This window comes from Odocoileus virginianus, chromosome 5, assembly GCF_023699985.2.
Source record: "Odocoileus virginianus isolate 20LAN1187 ecotype Illinois chromosome 5, Ovbor_1.2, whole genome shotgun sequence".
NCBI classification, from domain to species: Eukaryota; Metazoa; Chordata; class Mammalia; order Artiodactyla; family Cervidae; genus Odocoileus; species Odocoileus virginianus.
Window position 1 is genome coordinate 5,664,682 of NC_069678.1, and position 18,020 is coordinate 5,682,701.

The 18,020-nt window shown below is 41.6% G+C and overlaps 1 protein-coding gene across 5 annotated transcripts in view; it reads right to left on the reverse strand.

Moving 5' to 3' along the window:
• The window catches only part of SLC22A15 (solute carrier family 22 member 15), a 98,409-nt gene that overhangs the window by 75,856 nt on the left and 4,533 nt on the right, over positions 1-18,020 (reverse strand). For all 5 annotated transcript variants that reach the window (XR_011487636.1, XM_070467246.1, XM_020891969.2 and 2 more), the window contains exon 2: positions 4,779-4,991. Coding sequence is in view for 4 of the 5 variants with exons in the window: in XM_070467246.1 (XP_070323347.1) it covers positions 4,779-4,991 (213 nt within the window). In the remaining variant the exon portion in view is untranslated. The remainder of the gene's footprint in view (positions 1-4,778; positions 4,992-18,020) is intronic.

Consider the following 18,020-nt stretch of genomic DNA (forward strand, 5'->3'; position numbering starts at 1 on the left):
ACAATTTACATGGAAAGCCAAAGGAACTAAAATAGCTAAAGCAATCTTGAAAAAGAATAAAGTGAGAGAAACCAATCTATCTGCATAAAAGACATCATATAACTAAAGTAATATAACTAAACCTAGATGAGTCTGCAGAGAAGTAAGCTGAGTGAAAAACAGCCAATCCTAAAAGGCCACATGCATGATTGCACTTTTATAATATTCTTGAAAGGAGGACATTAAAATATAGGAGAACAGATCAGTGGTTACCAGGGAAATTGAATAGCGTTTGGGAGGGCGGAAAGTGGGTATGTCTATATATAAATATATATGGCAACAGACTCTTGTGGTGATAGACATGTTCTGTGTCTTAGCCATATCAACATCATTATCCTGGTTGAGATATTATATTATGATTTTAAAAGATGCCACCATTGGGAAAAACTGGGTAAAGCATTCATGGAATTTCTCTGTATTATTTATTGCAACTTCATGTAAATCTACAATTATCTCAAAACAAAAACTGTAATTACTAAAGAGCCAACTCAGAGTTTCCTACTGGTAAACTGGGAATAATTTGAGCACCAAAATAACTGAAGGCTACAATAAATTATAAATAGTTGAAAAGACTCCATGGGATTGCAAAGAGTTAGACATGACTGAGTGGCTATCACTTTCCCTTTCTTTCAGGAAGCCATTAGTATATACTAATGATAGAGAGAGAGAGAGAGAGAAATGGAGATAGACAAGCAGACAGATGGACAAGGAAGAAGAGAATGGCTCTTATTTACAGTAGAATCCAAAAAGATGAAAAACAAAAAACAAACCCAAGCTCCTAGATACAGAGAAGAGACTGGTGATTGCCAGAGGTGGGAGGTGAGGGGACACATGAAATGAGAGAAGGGGTCAAAAGGTATAAGCTTCTGATTATAAAATAAATAGGTCACAATGATGTTACATATAGCATGGTGATCACAGTTAATACCCTACTGTGCATTTGAAAGTTCCAAAGAAAATAGATCTTAAAAGTTCTCATCACAAGAAAAAAAATTTTTCTGTAACCATGTATGGTGAGGAATGTTAACTAGATTTATGGTGATCTCACAATGATAGAAATAGTGAATCATTATGTTGTACACTTGAAACTAATATAATGTTAAATGTCAACTGTACCTCAATTAAAAAAAAAAAAAAAAGAAGTGGCAAAGATGGAAGAAGCACTAGAGTTAAGAATTTATCATTTTGTAACCATCACAGTCTAGCTTGGTTTATGAGGCTCGATCAACGGAGGCTAAACTGGAGGGAGGGGGTTCTGATACAGAATAGTAAATTAGCGTAATCTTAGTGACTCCACTCCCCATGGATTGCTTACTTCTTGAAATGAAAAACAAAACAAAACAAAAAAACAGTAACTGTACGGGGGAGAAATCAGGTAATATCTGGCATGGATGGTCAAACTCAACATCACCCCAAAAGGGCAGATGAATATTGTGCATCTCTATACATGATCCCCTGTGGACACAACAGTACTTATGTGTTTTTCTAACTGTGGATGCATACCCTGAATGAGGAATCATCAGACAGTTTGAAAATGAAGAACACTAACTATTTAAAAGGAAGGTACCATGTGTTCTTCAAAAGTATCAATATCATAAAACTGAAAGAAGGGCTGAAGATAAAAAGATACTAAACAGCTATGACAACTAAATGTAGTATGTGATCCTAAACTGAATTCAGTGGAAGAGGGGAAAACTAGTACTATCAAGGATATTACTGGGTCAAGTGGGAAAATTGGGTATGGATAGCAGATTTGATAAAACATCAGCGTCTCTGTTAAACTTCTTGAAGTTGCTAAGTGTACTATGGCTTTGAAAGAGAATGTCCTTATTTTTAGCAAATACACACTGAAGTTGTTGTTGTTTAATTGCTAAGTTGTATCCAATATCCGACTCCTTTATGACCCCAGGGACTGAAGCCCACCAGGCTCCTCTGTCCAAGGGATTTTCCAGGCAAGAATACTGGAGGGGGTTGTCATTTCCCTCTCCAGGGACTGAACCTGTGTCTCCTGCACTGGCTGGCAGATTCTTCACCACTGAGCCACCTGGGAAGCCCACATACTGAAGCATTTGGTTGTAAAAAAACACCAAAGCATGCAGCTTTCAAGTAGCTTTTAAAAATTAAGAAAAGCAGATAGCACCAATGAGGTAAAATTGGTGCTATCAACACCAACTAACAACAGAGGAAACTAAAGGATATAAGAGAAGTCTTTAAACTATTCTTGAAATTTCTGTCATTTTGAAATTATTTCCAAATAAAATAATTTTAAAGCCATTCAGCTTTTGTTAACCAATCAAAAAGAAGTAAGATGTGGATACTAATTTAGATTGGATCAGTCAGTTTAGTCACTCAGTCGTGTCTGGCTCTTTGCGATCCCATGGACCACAGCACGCCAGGCTTCTCTGTCCATCACCAACTCCCGGAGCTTGCTCAAACCCATGTCCATTGAATCAGTGATGCCATCCAACCATCTTATCCTCTGTCATCCTCCTCTCCTTCCACCTTCAATCTTGCCCAGCATCAGGGTCTTTTCAAATGAGTCAGTTCTTCGCATCAGGTGGCCAAAGTATTGGATTTTCAGCTTCAGTATCAGTCCTTCCAATGAATATTCAGGACTGATTTCCTTTACGATGGACTGGCTGGATCTCCTTGCAGTCCAAGGGACTCTCAAGAGTTTGCTTCAACACCACAATTCAAAAGCATCAGTTCTTCAGCGCTCAGCTTTCTTTATAGTCCAACTCTCACATCCATACATGACTACTGGAAAAACCATAGCTTTGACTAGCTGGATCTTTATTGGCAAAGTAATGTCTCTGCTTTTTAATATGCTGTCTAGGTTGGTCATAACTTTTCTTCCAAGGAGAAAGCATCTTTTAATTTCATGGCTGCAGTTACCATATGCAGTGATTTAGATGGGATAGGCCCCTAAAAGTACAATATTAAGAGCATAGGCTTCTGGGTTAAGACAAATTTGGGTTGAAATCCTAGCTCTGCCCTTATTAGCTGACCTCAAGATGTCTCAATTTCTTCACCTATAAAATGGGGGAAATAATGCTTACTTCATAAACTGAGAGTTAAATGAAACAAGGGCTGTAAAATGTTACAATGCCTGGCCCATTGTTGTCACTGCACAAGTCAGCTTGTTACTTGTTATAGGTGAGTAGTGGTGATATGCGTGGTGATGGCAGTTATTGCTGCGGTGGCGAGTAAGCCATGGAGACACAAAGGTGACCAAAATAAGGTTTCTGAGCTCAAAGGACTTAAAAATATAGAGTTGAACCATAAACTAGAGTGTATCACATAAGTGCAAACAAAACGTTACCGGAGCAGAAACAAAAGTGCATTTACTTCTGGGCAGTTGGTCAGAAAAGACTTACCAGGGAAGGCGACGGCATGTGAGCGGGAGAGGGTAAGTCAAGACGTCACCGGGCAGAGGAGCGGGTGAATGGTGGGGTTGTCCTAACCGAGGTAAGAGGTGCAGTCTGAGAGCTTGGGGCATGTGTGACAAGCAGGGAGGCGGAGGGAAACACAGAATGCGGCCGGAAAGTACTCAGCACCACGCTGGGGAGGTTAAAGCCCTGAATGCAACACATAAGGTTTCGCTGTGTGTGGTGGGAGAACCACTGGAGGTTTTTGGGTAAGGGGTGCTGGACTGCTGTCATGAACACCCCACTGGGCCAGAGTGTCAGCAGGCAAATGGATAGCTTGTGGGGACCAGGCAAAGGACACTGAGGATTTCAACATTTTAACAACCAGCTGTGCAGGCCTCTTATTGCAGAGTTTCTCTGCACCGAAATGTGGGCCCAGTCGCTCAGGCGTGTCTGACTCTTCGAGCCTCATGGACTGTAGCTCACCGGGCTCCTCTGTCCATGGGATTCTCCAGGCAAGAATGCTGGAGTGGGCTGTCATTTCCTTCTCCGTATCTCTCGCATCTCCTGCATTGGCTGGGTGATTCTTTACCATTTAGCACCACCAGGGAAGCCCTCACCAAACTATGTAGATTCAGCTGATTTACCTCAGGCTGGCCCAGACGGCGCTTTTGTTACCAGAACCTCCTGGCTACCAAAATCCCCTTGAAGGTAAGGCTTCCTGCCCACACTGGATGGTACCATATCTATTTGATGTTGTATAGTCAAGGAGACCCAGGTGTTCCACACACAGGACTGCACTTAAACATGAACTGCTGATGTTAAAGGTGAATCATTACACTTCTCTCTTTACTCTGTTGATTTTTGTTGATATAAGAAAAAGAAATGAAAGTTTTAAATCACTTTTTAAAAAAAGACACGCTAGTCAAAATGGGGTTCTTTGAGAGTTCATGCATGTCATATCCAACTCTTTGTGACCCTATGGACTGTAGCCTGCCAGGCTCCTCTGTCCATGGGGATTCTCCAGGCAAGCATACCGGGGCGGGTTGCCATGCCCTCCTCCAGGGGATCAAACCCACATCTCTTATGTCTCCTGCATGGGCAGGTGGGTTCTTCACCACCAGCGAGTGCCACCGGGGAGGCCCCTTCTGACCGTGTCTTACTTAATCTAACTAGTTTGGTTAGGACTCACGCTTTCCCCATTTGTAGTAAGGAGGAAGAAGAACATGTTTTCAAAGGATGTTCTTTAACTCTCCAATTCACTAGAAAGCGATTTGAAGATGGGCTGAAGTTTAAATCAACCAGCCCACACAGTGGCTCCTGGTGGACCATTCAGGGGTCACGAGGGCCTGCCCCACCTCCTGCGGTTACCTCGGAGGCGATGGAGGTAAAGCTGCTACTGAAGTGCACGTGCTTGTGCATCTCGCTGCCGTTGGCCGTCAGGAGCCAGGCCCCAAGGGCCTGGTCTTCACCAGCAGACTGGTTGCTGTGACTCTGGTTGGGCAGGAGCTCCGCCAGGTCCCAGTGGTACGACGGTGTGGCCCCGACCAGCGCAATGAGGATGGCTTCCGTGGCCACGTAGAGCTGAAAGAGGAAACACACAGAACCATCTAGGCTGAAAATGCAATTAGCAAGATTACAAACCTTGAATGAGCAGTCTTGCTTCTGTGTCCATAGGAGCTACAGAAATGAGACACTAGAAAGAAAGGAGAAAATGGAAGAAAGCTTCCTGATCTACTACAAACAGAACTGTCAGCTATCCCATCTGTAAAGCACTCTGTACTTCCTCCAAGGGTTTTTTTCTGCATTTGAGATACATCAGATGTGAGGACACAGCATAGAATGGTTCCACACTCATAGGGAGGAGGGGAGATGGGATATTACCTGCTCTGACTTAGACTAACATTCTAGTTATTTTCTCCTCAACACCACACATTAGTTCAGATAAGCAGTTACCAGGGCACCGGAATGTCCTGGTCTTGGATTCATGATCTAAACAAGAAAACATGTTGTGGCATAGTTAATGTTTCCAAAAACAGTATGTGTGTGTACATATATATAAATCAACAAGACCACACAGTGGCTCCAGGCGGATCATATATATATACATGAGAGAGTTAACTCAGGCAGGTTGATAAGAAGTCCAAGTCTAAGACCCCTTTAAGGAGGACGTAAACAAGTAGGCCTCATGGGCAGCAGTGTCTCTTGTTCAAGGACACGCCTTTTTTTGAGCTTTGGCTGTACGCTATGACAGAAGGTCTGGGCAAAATTTTCACAGCCTTGAGGTACTTTTTTTCTATTCTCAGCAGCTACCAGAAAAGTATAGAAGGCTCCGCTTAAACTAGTGAGGCGGGTCCTCTCCTGCCCACTTCCAGGGCCTCTTGCTGGAATCTTTCTCTATCCCTGTTACTTTAATAAAATCTGCACAAAGCTCTGAGTGAGTGAGACTGCCTTTGGTCCCGGGGTTAAATCTTCTCCATGGGAGACCACGAATCCAGCAGCACTGATCACCGTTCACCATAAGCCATTGTCTGTGTGTGTGTATACACATACACACACATGGGGGAGAAGGGCACATGCTCCATTAAAGCAGGGAAGCATTATATGCACTTGAGCAGGTACTCAAGTATCCTATACAACTTACAAGATGTAAACAACTCAAAATCCTAGGTACTCACCCAGGCTTTTAGCTATAATTGTTGTTTAATCTAAACATAGCTTCCCTCTAAAGAAAAAATATTTCATTCCTTCAATCAATGATTATTTACTGAGCATATATGAGATTTGTCACTGAATGTTTTGGGCTTTATGGCTATTCAGAAAGCCATATTGGGTCTGTAAGCTGTTGAGCCCTGTGCAACCTTTTTATGCTATAGATCCATTTTATTTTTTTTTTCCATTTAACAACTTTTTATTTTATATTGGAGTATAACTGATTAACAGTGTTGTAATAGTTTCAGGTGGACAGGGATGGGACTTAGTCATACATATTCATCTATCCACTATCCCCCAAACGTCCCCCCTATCCAGGAGACCACATAACATGGAGCAGAGTTCCTGTGCTATACAGTAGGATCTTGTTAGCTACCCATTTTAAATATCGCAGCATGTACATGTCCATCCCAAACTCCCTAACTATTCCTTCCCTCAGTCCTTCCCCCGGCAACCATAAGTTCATTCTCTATGAGTCTCTTTCTGTTTTGTAAATAAGCTCATTTGTATCATTTCTTTTCAAATTCTGCATATAAGGATTGTCTTACATTTCTCCTTCTCTACCCGACTTACTATAGATCCATTTTATATTACTCTCGTGATGATTGTTTCAAGTTTAAATTTTATTAGGAAAATACAGGAAGTCTGTTCCATTGTGAAACAATCTTATTCTAGAAGAATACTACTAGAATAAGTAGTAATTATCACTAAAAAAAAGTTTAAGCTAAAAAACTATTGCTATTAACTTAGAACTTAAAGTCTTAAAATACCTTTAAACAGATTAAATGTTTAAAAAACAAAAGCATGTGATTTCTGTATAGCACACAGTAACACCTAACTGCAAGGATGAGTTGACCGAGGCATAAAAAGGTGGAGAGACTTGCTCACAGATTTATCTCCACTGCCAGGGAACTCCCAGCTCCTTCCACACCATTCTGGAGGGGCATATTCAGCTGTTAAGTGGATAAGCTGAAGCACCAAAGGCAGAGTAATTTATCACAAGCAGATGATGGAATTACTGTCAAGGAAAGAGAAAAGAAGTCATGACATTGTGTGTGTCATAACAGAAAGCTAAAACCCAAGATGTGATTTTTCCCCTGCCTGCCAAGGCTGCGAGGATGCAAGCAGTCCCAACCTATTGTGAGTCCAATGACTCCAGGCCTCTGGAGATGCACAAAGCCACCACAGGTCAGTCTCTGTGTGTGATTTACCGCAAAATGCAGAGGAAAACACGTTTCTAGACTTATATTGCTTCTTGGCCCCTATTTGCATATTATTAAGGAAGTTTTCAGAACAGGAGGTAATCAGCTTACAAAAATGAAAACCTTAATAATTGCAAGAACAGACAGATTACGCATTTAGCAGCAGCTATAATTACAAAGCCACTTGCACCCGTTTTAGTAACTGCCCTTCCTGATTACAACCTGCTGAAACTTAATTCATGGGTAAAGAAATGAAAAAAATACAGCAAAGGGAACTCAGGAGATGAGGCAAAACACATGTTCTGGTAATGCACAGCCTCCAATCCAGCAAAGCTAACTAATGGTATTTTCTCTCTAAATATGCTCTTTTCTGCTTTGATCTGTACCACTGACTTTTTCCGGAAAGCACTTTCTCCTGCTGTCAATGTCTGAATCTTTCCCCACCTCTGAGATGTAACTCAGATACCCCTCCTCCACCCCACCTCCTACCACCTTCCCTCCAATCCCCCAGAAGCCATCTCCTGCTTCCACTCACCTTGAAAACTCGATCGAGACCTTTCTTAGAACCCATGTCATTTTCTTCACTGCACTATATATTTATGTATCTGCTTGCTTCAGTTTCTTCTATTGAAATACACTCTCTGAGGGCAGGATCTACATCAGATTCACCTTCAGGCTCCTGAAGCAAGAAACTAAGGGCCCAAGTAGATGATACCACACATTCAACACGTCAACGGATGAATGAATGACCAGAATGGGAACACTAATAGCAGCAAGCACTTCTCCAACTATATAACAGGCACCATTCTAAGTGCTTGTTGAAAATACATTAATGCATCTTATTTTTATCCAGATTATTCTAGGATAAGTAATGTTCCAGGTAAAGGAGGAAATCCTCCAAAGGGTCCTCTAATCTGAGGCATATTTCACTGTGGAGGCTATCATTCCTGGAAGAAACTACAATGTGTAGAAAAGAGTTAAAAAACAAAAGAGGTAGAGCTGATAGGTAACACAGGGATATAACACAGAGAGCAGTAAAACCTAGTTAATTGGTATTATCTGTATCATTCTTATCATTCTGCAGGTTGATGAAATGCTTCCTCCTTTCTCACTTTCTCTGCCCTCTTCCTACCACTCCACAATGTTTTCATCACCCCCACACCCACACACCCACCTCAGGGAACACACGGGGCCACGGCTTCGTGTCACCAGAGGGGTCAGAAACACGCAGCTCTTCCTTCGGTGCCACTTCCTCCACCCCACCTCCTACCACCTTGTCTTCACTCCAGTTCCTCCAGAAGCCCCCGCCTGCTTCTGCTCACCAGCTAAAGATCCATCTAGACCCTTCTTAGAACCCATATCATTTGCTTCACTGCACTATACTTACATATAACACGGTACCAGCCTTTCTGTCTCTGACACAGATGACCACCTGGCTTTGCTGAAGGTAAAAAGTCCGAGTAGCCTGGCAGCTATGACACTGCAGGACACATGCTAACTATGAAAGGTGACAGGGATACAAGGATTAGGTAAAAGTGGAGATGCTTAAACTCTGCATATAGATTGCTGTTAGGTCCTTTACACCAGAGCCACAGACATGGGACACATGGTCCTATGAAGTCAAAGACAGTTTAGCCCTTATCTATTCAGAGGGATGTGCCACCTACACAAGAACACAGAGTGGTTTTCCTCGGTTTGCCTTCTTCAGCTGTGACAGTGTCCCAGAGCTCTCATCCTGCTTCTTCCCCAGGGGACAAACACTCTCCGTGTCTCTGCTGTGACACGGCACACATTCACCATATAGCCTTGTCTAGAGAATCACACCTATCTACAGATGGGCCTTAAAGCCATGATGAAAAACCACCATCCACTCTCCTTCGGAGTGGGACTAACAACATCTCAAATAAATCATTATCCTCACTAGTGCTACCTCCAGGGAAGGAAAACAAGTGCCACAGATGGCGGGATTGTTTTTTCCCTCTCAGTGTAATTATAATTAGAAAAGTGACTAAGATGCACTGGGGGATTGAAATTTTAAAAGTTTCAAAAAGTGAACATTTTAGAAGTAATTTTATACTAACAGCATTATAAGCTTTTATCGTGCTCAGGAAACAAAAAATGTCTCCCATAAATTATCTCATCACAATATCTTGTGCTGTGATGTCATGGTAAATGTGATGTTTATGTTTTAAGTAGGAAAGATGAGCCACAGGACGATTATGTAACACACTAATGGCAAAACCAGGATGAGACTGGGAGCCACCCAATTTTGAGGCCAGAACTTTTTTCAGAGAAAAAGTTGGGAGAGGGGAAACAAAGGTGACTTCATGGTGGTCATCACTATTAATATTTTATGCACTTAGTATTCAGTTAGCTAATTGACTCCACCAAAAGCATTATATGAGCATGACCACATCACGAAGGCAGCACTAAATGCCATGGCCCAGCACAAAGTAGGTGTTCAATAAATATCTGTGGGGTGGCTTACTGATGATACTTTTTTTGGTCACACCACACAGCTTTGTGGGATCTTAGTTCTCCAACCAAGGATCAAAACAGTACCCCCTGCACTGGAAGCATAAACTGGTCATAAACTGCACTGGTCATAAACAGTGGACCACCAGGGAATTTCCTGATACTATTTTTTAAAATGTTTTATTTATTTTATTTTTTGGCAGCACTGGGTCTTCATTGCTGCATGAGTGCTTCTCATTACAGAGGCTTCTCTTGCTGCAGAGTGTGGGCTCTAGAGCGCGGGCTCAGGAGTCGTGGTGCACCGGTTTAGCTGCCCTGAGGAATATGGGGTCCTCCCAGGCCAGGGGTGGTACCTGGTCCCCTACAATGGCAGGCAGATTCTTAACCACTACACCACTAGGGAAGTCCCACTGACACTATTTTTTGTGTTTAAAAATTTTAATTATGCTCTAAATAACTGGTGTCTCTAAGTCCCATTTCTTCCCCAACTCTTATCTACATAATGCCACCAGATCGGTCTCCTGACACAGTCCTCATGAAACTCTTCTGGTTAAATCATATTAACGGATAAATAATAGATGTCCTAGCATCCAGATCTCCACCACTTTGCACAATTGCTACCTTATCCACATTCGAGCTTTCTGAACTAGCCTGTTGAATTCCCCAAACAGGACTTTTCAGGGTGTGCTGGGAAAAGTATATGGAATCTGTACACCCGAGTCTGAACTGAGCTCTCGTAAACCGTAGCTCTCGTAAATTTCCAGCAAATCAAAACTTTCTAAACTTCATGTTTCCTTCTAGTAAGACTGGACACTGGCAGTACATCTTTATCTAACTCATTCATATCTAGCTAGTCTATTCTGAAGGTCAAAGGGGCTATTTCTTTAGCCAACAATATAGAGTAGATCATATAGCTCCATCCAAATAGCACCTATCAGAGCCTCCCAAACTCTACCTTGCAGAGACTGATTCTGTAGGCCAGGAAAGGACCTGAGATTCTGTTTTTCTAACAAGCTCTGGTGACGTCAGTGTTTATGGCCTGGGCCACACCTTGTGTAGGTAGGTGGTCTAGGGGTCTAGGGTCTGCCCTCTTCTATACTTTCTCCAATGCTATGTCTTCCCACCTGTAATGACCTTCCTGCTTCTCCCTAAACCCAACCTTCAAAGTTTAGCTTGAGCTCAGTCCTTCTTCTGAAGTTTCAACAAATCACTCTGGACCACACTGATGTCTTTTTTTAAATTAATTTATTTTTTAATTGAAGGATAATTGCTTTACAGAATTGTGTTGTTTTCTGCCAAACATCAGCATGAATCAGCCACAGGTATACATAGGTCTCCTTCTTTTTTTAATGTCTAAAGCATTCAATGGCTCTATTAGTTACTGGGAAAATATTATTTTGCATCATTATTTAAAAACAGTATAGATAGAGTTACATTTCCCTTTGCTAATGATTGATCATCTTCTGAAGAAAAGAAACCCTGACTTGTACTTCTATATCCTTTTAAGAAAATCAACACACTACTGTGTGTGCAACAGTCTAAGATATATTTTGCTAATGAAATCCTTGCATAATGTGGCACAGAAAATGACAGTGGGTTAAAGACCAGTAATTCTCGGACCAGCCACTAACTAAGATTTTGGACACATATTTGATATGCATCTGCTTCACTCTCAATCTCCCAAATTAAATGGAAATGCCGCCACCTGACCACCTCCCTTCCATTACTTTAGTTTACTTTTTAAGAAAATTTTAGTGAGCTCCAACACTTCACAACACAGTGTACCGTGAGCCTTGGGTGATCACAATGATGAGTAAGAAACAGTTGTTTTCTTCTGAGCACATACATTCAGGTGAGGACAACAAATATGCCCAAAAATATAAATACAAGGCACATCTAGCAAATGCTCTATTAGCTAGAGTAGAAATGAAATTAAAGAGAGCACAAAGAAAGCAGATGTGAGTTCTAACTCAGGGAATAAGAGAAAGGTTGCAAATGCGACATCTGAGCTAGGCAGGGAAAGACTGGGAGGGGTTTAGCCAAAACAAAAATCAAGGAAGAAGGGTTCCCTGGTGGCTCAGTGGTAGAGAACCCACCTGCCAATGCGGGAGACACAGGTTCTATCCCTGACCCCGGAAGATGCGACATGCCTCAGAGCAGCTGAGACCAAGGGCCACAGCTCCTGAGCCTGTGCTCTGGAGCCTGGGAGCGCCAACTAATAAGCCCACGTGCCGAAACTAGAGAAGAGCCCGAGCAGCAGTGAGGACCCAGCAAAGCCAAAATGAAAAATAAAATTACTTTTCAGAAATCAGGGAAAGAATCCTTAAGCCAAAGAAGAAGTCCAATCAGAGCCAGGAAAATAAAGAACATATTCTTAGTGTTCCTTGAAGAAGTAGTACAGGGCAGGCTCAGCTTTTGCCAAACTTCAGTCATCGAGGAACCCCAGCTGCAAGAGTGCTACACGACCATTTCTGTTTTTTATTATTTACTTAAGGGTCTGCTTTTAAAGTGACTCAAATTTTTTAACTTAAGTAAACTCACAGAGAAATAAAATCGCATATCAATACAAATATAACCATCCAGACTTAACTATAAACACCCTGTTACAATGTAAGTGTTAGCTAGTATATTTTTATTTAAGGTAGGACACAAGAGATATTTGGGGGCAAGTTTTGGCAGGGAGGGGTGAAGGCAAAGGAGCGGCCATTGGTTTTCAGGCTCAGGAGGTTGGGGTCAGTGCTTTTGTGCCTCACATCCACTGTCATGTCTTTGTTTGCCTCATCTGGACCTGCTTCTGATCTATACTCCCCTGGACCCTCCTTCAGCTGCTCTGATTCCTGGGCCAGACGTGTGTTTCGTTCCATGATAGCATTTGCTTCATCAAGGTTGCAGGCTGTGAGAATGACACTGATTCCAATCAATTCTGATGGGCTCCAGGCTGCCTTCCCCGCAGACTTCAAGCTCCAGCTTCAAACACAGAGACAACTGCCTTACAGAGACTGCCAAATCAGCTCCCACAAAGGTATACGGTCAAATTCTCAGAACGAATTATTCAGTGATATATATATAATTGTATACATATATACAACACAGATACATGCATATATACAAACATATATCCCTATTTAGGAGTTCTGTTTTCCTGTTTCTCTGGTTGAACTATGACCAACACAACCTTAGATAAACATGGCAAAATACAGGCATTTTATTAAACCTGGAAGTAAGTATATGTGTGTTCGTGATATTATTCTCTGTATTCCATTTGAAATGTTTCATAATTTTTAAAAGTTTTTTAAAAAAAAAAAATGAGTTATAGAAGAGTTCCCAGGTTGCCTAGTGGCTAAGATCCTAGGCTTTCGCTGCTGTGGCCTGGGTTCAATACCTGATGGGAAACTGAGATCTTGCAAGCCACATGGCATAGCCAAAAAAAAAAAAGAAAATGAATAATAAATGCAATAAAAACAGAATAACGCTGTACAATCCTAACTAGGTAATGTTTTTATACAAAGTCTGAACCTTTCTTAATTCTGGTTCAGTCCCTTTGTTAAAAGAGGTATTTGCTAATGTTTTGAGAAGTGCTAGCACTTTATTCTTAAATAAACAAAAGGATTCAAGGATTCAAAAGGGAGTAACACTCTTATTTTGTGCCTTAATGCTATTTAATAATATTTCCATATACCACCTAAATCTACCACGCAGTCCATTCCTTGGGATGTCAGAGAATGCAGAAAGCTGGAAGATCAGAAATAAATGATGTAGTGGCTGCCAGGGCTAAGGAAGGAGAAATAGGCAGAGCACAAAGGATTTTTAAGGCAGTAGAAAGACTAAATATGATACCATAATAGTAGATACATGTCATTATAAATTTGTCCAAGCTCATAGAATGTACAACACCAAGAGGGAAAGGTAAAGTAAACTGGAGACACTGGGTGAGGATGTATCAGTTTAGTTTCAGCAGTGGTAACAAATGTACCACTCTGACAGGGGATGCTGATAATGGAGAAGGCTATATATATGTTCAGGTCTTCCCTTGTGGCTCAGACTGTAAGGAATCTGCCCGCAGTGCAGGAGACCTGAGTTCAATCCCTGGGTTGGGAAGACCCCTAGAGAAGGGAATGTCGATGGCAACCCACTCCAGTATTCTTGCCTGGAGATATAGGGGAAACCTTTATACCTTCTGCTCAACTTTGTTGTGAACCTAACGCTTCTCTAAAAAATAAAGTCTACATAATTCTATGCTAAAAAACAGAAATAACTGATGTAGAGTAATATAGAATCAAGAACAGAAGTGAGAGGACATCCCTGAAAAGAAGGTAGAGGTATGTTTTCCTCTTGGACACTGTGGAGAAACATAGACAAGAATAAAAAATTAATTCTGAAGTTAAAGGAAAGGATGCTTAGGAAGTTTACACCCGTAACCTCCATCTCATCCATCAAGCTGAGACAAAGAACATCTGGGGGAAATGAGAGGAACCAAATCATCAGAAATTTGGGCTCAAAAAGAGTGGTAAAACTGACTGGAAGAAGTGAAGGCCTGAGTCAAAGGATGACCCAAAAGTCATGAGTTCCAGAACACTGAAAAAGGAAACCAACCAATCTACATTTGCAACAAAAGGGAACTGAATAAGCAAATTATGACATGGCCACACATTGGGACACCATGCTGAAGCCATTAAAAAATACGGGGTTGTTCTTCTGTGAGTGCAGCAAGATATTCACAATATTATTGAGAGACAAAAGCAGGTCCAGATAAAAATTTTTGCACAAAAGACAAATGTACATATTTATATAATACAAAGTCGGGAAGCTCATCTATATGCCAAAGGGTAAGCATATTTTACTTCTGGGTGGCAGAAGTTCTGGTAATTTTTTTCCTACATTTTCTCTTTTTTCTACAGCCACCATATACTATTTGTTGAGCACCATACAATTCCCATTAGTGCAGATGTTAGTTTCTGCTTAAGTGTTTGGTCAAGGAAATGAGAAAGGAGATTTCTGAGCTGTGTGTGTCTTTGGATTTGATGGCTCCTTCTAAGGCTGGAGAAGGAAATGGCAACCCACTCCGGTATTCTTGCCTGGAGAGTCCCATGGGCGGAGGAGCCTGGTGGGCTACAGTTCATGGGGTCGCAAAGAGTCGGACACGACTAAGCTACTTCACTTCACTTCTTCTAAGGCAGCCTCTAGCTTTGGGGATGAATCAAGCCAGTATTCTGACAATCCCAAAGTCAACACTAACACAAACCCAACTAATTGATGGGCACAGGGCAATTTTAAGAGATTCTGACCTTGCAAAACAAATGAATTAAACTTTCATGATCCAGCCATTTCCAAGAGCACAAGGAAAACTGAGGGGTCAATGGCATGAGTTGACTCAGCCACCTCTCAGCAGTGTCACAGCCTTCAAGTCTAGTGTTTATACTGTCATATTCACATTGCCTGGCTTCATATTTTAAATGACTTTTCTGTGCTGTCTTAGACTGTAACACCTTCTCTCAGGGCGTCTATCAATCAGCTGCAAGTAGCCCTGGCCAGCAAGCTGCTGGGGGCTTGGGTACTACAATGATGTCAGTTGCTTCCCAAGGCGCATCCTAGCTCTTGAGATGCTCCAGGCTCTAAGGAGCTCCCTTGGGAAGTTCCCCTGGAGAAGGAATAGGCTACCCACTCCAGTATTTTTGGGCTTCCCTTGTGTCTCTGCTGGTAAAGAATCAGCCTGCAATGCAGGAGACCTGGTTTTGATCCCTGGATTGGGAAGATACCCTGGAGAAAGGAAAGGCTTCCCACTCCAGTATTCTGGTCTGGAGAATTCCATGGACTTTATAGTCCATGGGGTAGCAAAGAGTGGACACAGTTGAGCGACCTTCACTTTCACACCTTCTGGAGGCCTCCTGGTATCTCCATATCCTCCCCAAATGGAAACAGGAGAGTCTGATAATCGGCAGCTTCCTCTGCTTTACACCAGGGGGCAGTGTCTGTCTGTAGACAAGTTTTCCTGAGCTCATACTGAGGACAAGAGTAACTATGGTCTCCTTGACCTACCATCACCCATTCACCTATAATGATGGAAGGAACACCAGGCAAAGTTCCCTAGATTATCATCCAAGCTCTCAGCCATTGTCTCAAGGCAGACAGAACTAAATTTGAGGGTAAGTGTGGCATAAAACTGGCTCAGACTAGCAGAAATCTCTGGTAGATGGTCCCATGTCTTAGGAGTCCTGACAAAAGCTCTAACTAATGCCACAGGTTCTCATCATGGCTGAACACCAGGGGGTGGTGAGAATTCCTTGGGGCCTAAGGGATGGTCTTAGTGATTGCAGTCCAATAGGTCTTCACTAAGGTTTATGACGTGGACTGTATCACTCACTTATGGTTGAGAGGTGAGAACCATAAGCTATCAACCTCAGCGACACCTCATGGAAAGGCAGTCTTCCTATGAATCTCCTGGGGAGAAGGGACATAAAGATAAATACTAGCAGGTAGGAGCCATGAGATGGGATGATGTTCTATACAAAGTTCAATAAAGCATCCTGAACAAAACCCACTCTTCCTCCTGAGTATTTACTTTTTGCTCAGTTGCTTTAGTCACATCAGACTATTTTGTGACCCCACAGACTGCAGCCCACCAGGTTCCTCTGTCCATGGGATTCTCTAGGTAAGAATACTGGAGTGGGTTGCCATGCCCTCCTCCAAAGGATCTTCTTGACTCAGGGATCGAACTCGGGTCTCCTGCACTGCAGGCAGACTCTTACCACTGAGCCACAGGGGAAGCCCCACTCCTGAGTAGTAAATGACCACAACTCACAGTCATAATGGGTTAAAGGAAGAGCAATAAAAGAGTGAATTGTTATTCTCATATTGCAGCATCCTCTCCTAGGTATGCAGATCTTCTTTTACCATTTTAATTTTTAAAAAAAATTTTTAACACAGAAAAGTGGAACAAATAAAAATGATTCATGAACCCACCACCACAATTAACTAGTGGCAATTTATCATATTTGTCTTAGATTCTAATAATACAATATTACAGATACAGAGGAAATCTCCTTTGTATCCATCCCTTCTCACATCCCCTCCCTTCCTTCCCAAGAGGGAAGGAATTGTGTGTTGATCTTTCTACTTCATGTTTATGCTTCTACATTGTTCATATACATTCATAAGCCACACAGAGTATTGTTTCCTAATTTTTAAAAATTTGTTATGAGAGTATGTTTCACGTTGTATATATCACACTGTTTGTTTTTTTTTTTTTTCATTTCACATTGTGCTTTAAAAGATTCATCCAAAATAACAAATAAATAAAAGATTCATCCATGTGGCCATGTGTAGACCTAGTATGTTCATTTTAACTGTTATATTCTGTCAAATTTATATCACATTTTAATTATCCAGTTTCTTTTGCGGAATCATCTAGATAAAAAAGAAAGAAAGTGAAGTCGCTCAGTCGTGTCCAACTCTTTGAGACCCCATGGACTATAGCCTACCAGGCTCCTACATCCATGGGATTCTCCAGGCAAGAATATTGGAGTGGGTTGCCATTTCCTTCTCCAGGGGATCTTCCCGACCAAGGGATTGAACCCGGGTCTCCCACATTGCAGGCAGATGCTTTACCCTCTGAGCCACCAATCACTTAGGTGGTTACTAGTTTTTATCATTACAAAGAGTGCTGCAATAAACATCCTACACATATCTGCTAATGCACAAGCTCAAGAGATATTATCACACATATACCAAGGAGTCCAACACTGGTTGTAATTTTACTAAACAGAGCCAAATTGTTCTCTAAGTACTTTCTACTTCTCATTTTCATCACACTTGTATTGTTAGATTAAATATTTGCTAACCTGATAAATGTGAAATCATATTTTATAGTTATTTTAATATGCCTGTCCCAGATGACCTCTGAAGGTAGACATCTTTTTATATGTTGACTATTATAGTTGCCTCTTCTGCAAAATATCTGTTCGGTCATTCCACTTTCTAAAGCACCATGAAAAGATATTTATTGCATGAATGATATGAAAATACTGGCAGCTTTAGGAGCAGAAAAGTATCATTGATGTTATTAAGAGTTTATATAAAAATAATGCACTCCAAAACACCAGAGTACTGTATCTCAAGCTGAGATTCACAGCAGCATCTCAATTCTGCAGGTGAAACGAAGGCTTATTACAGGTTACATGTTCCTGTTGATTAATGGGTGTTTTAAATTCTGTGCAAATTATACCAC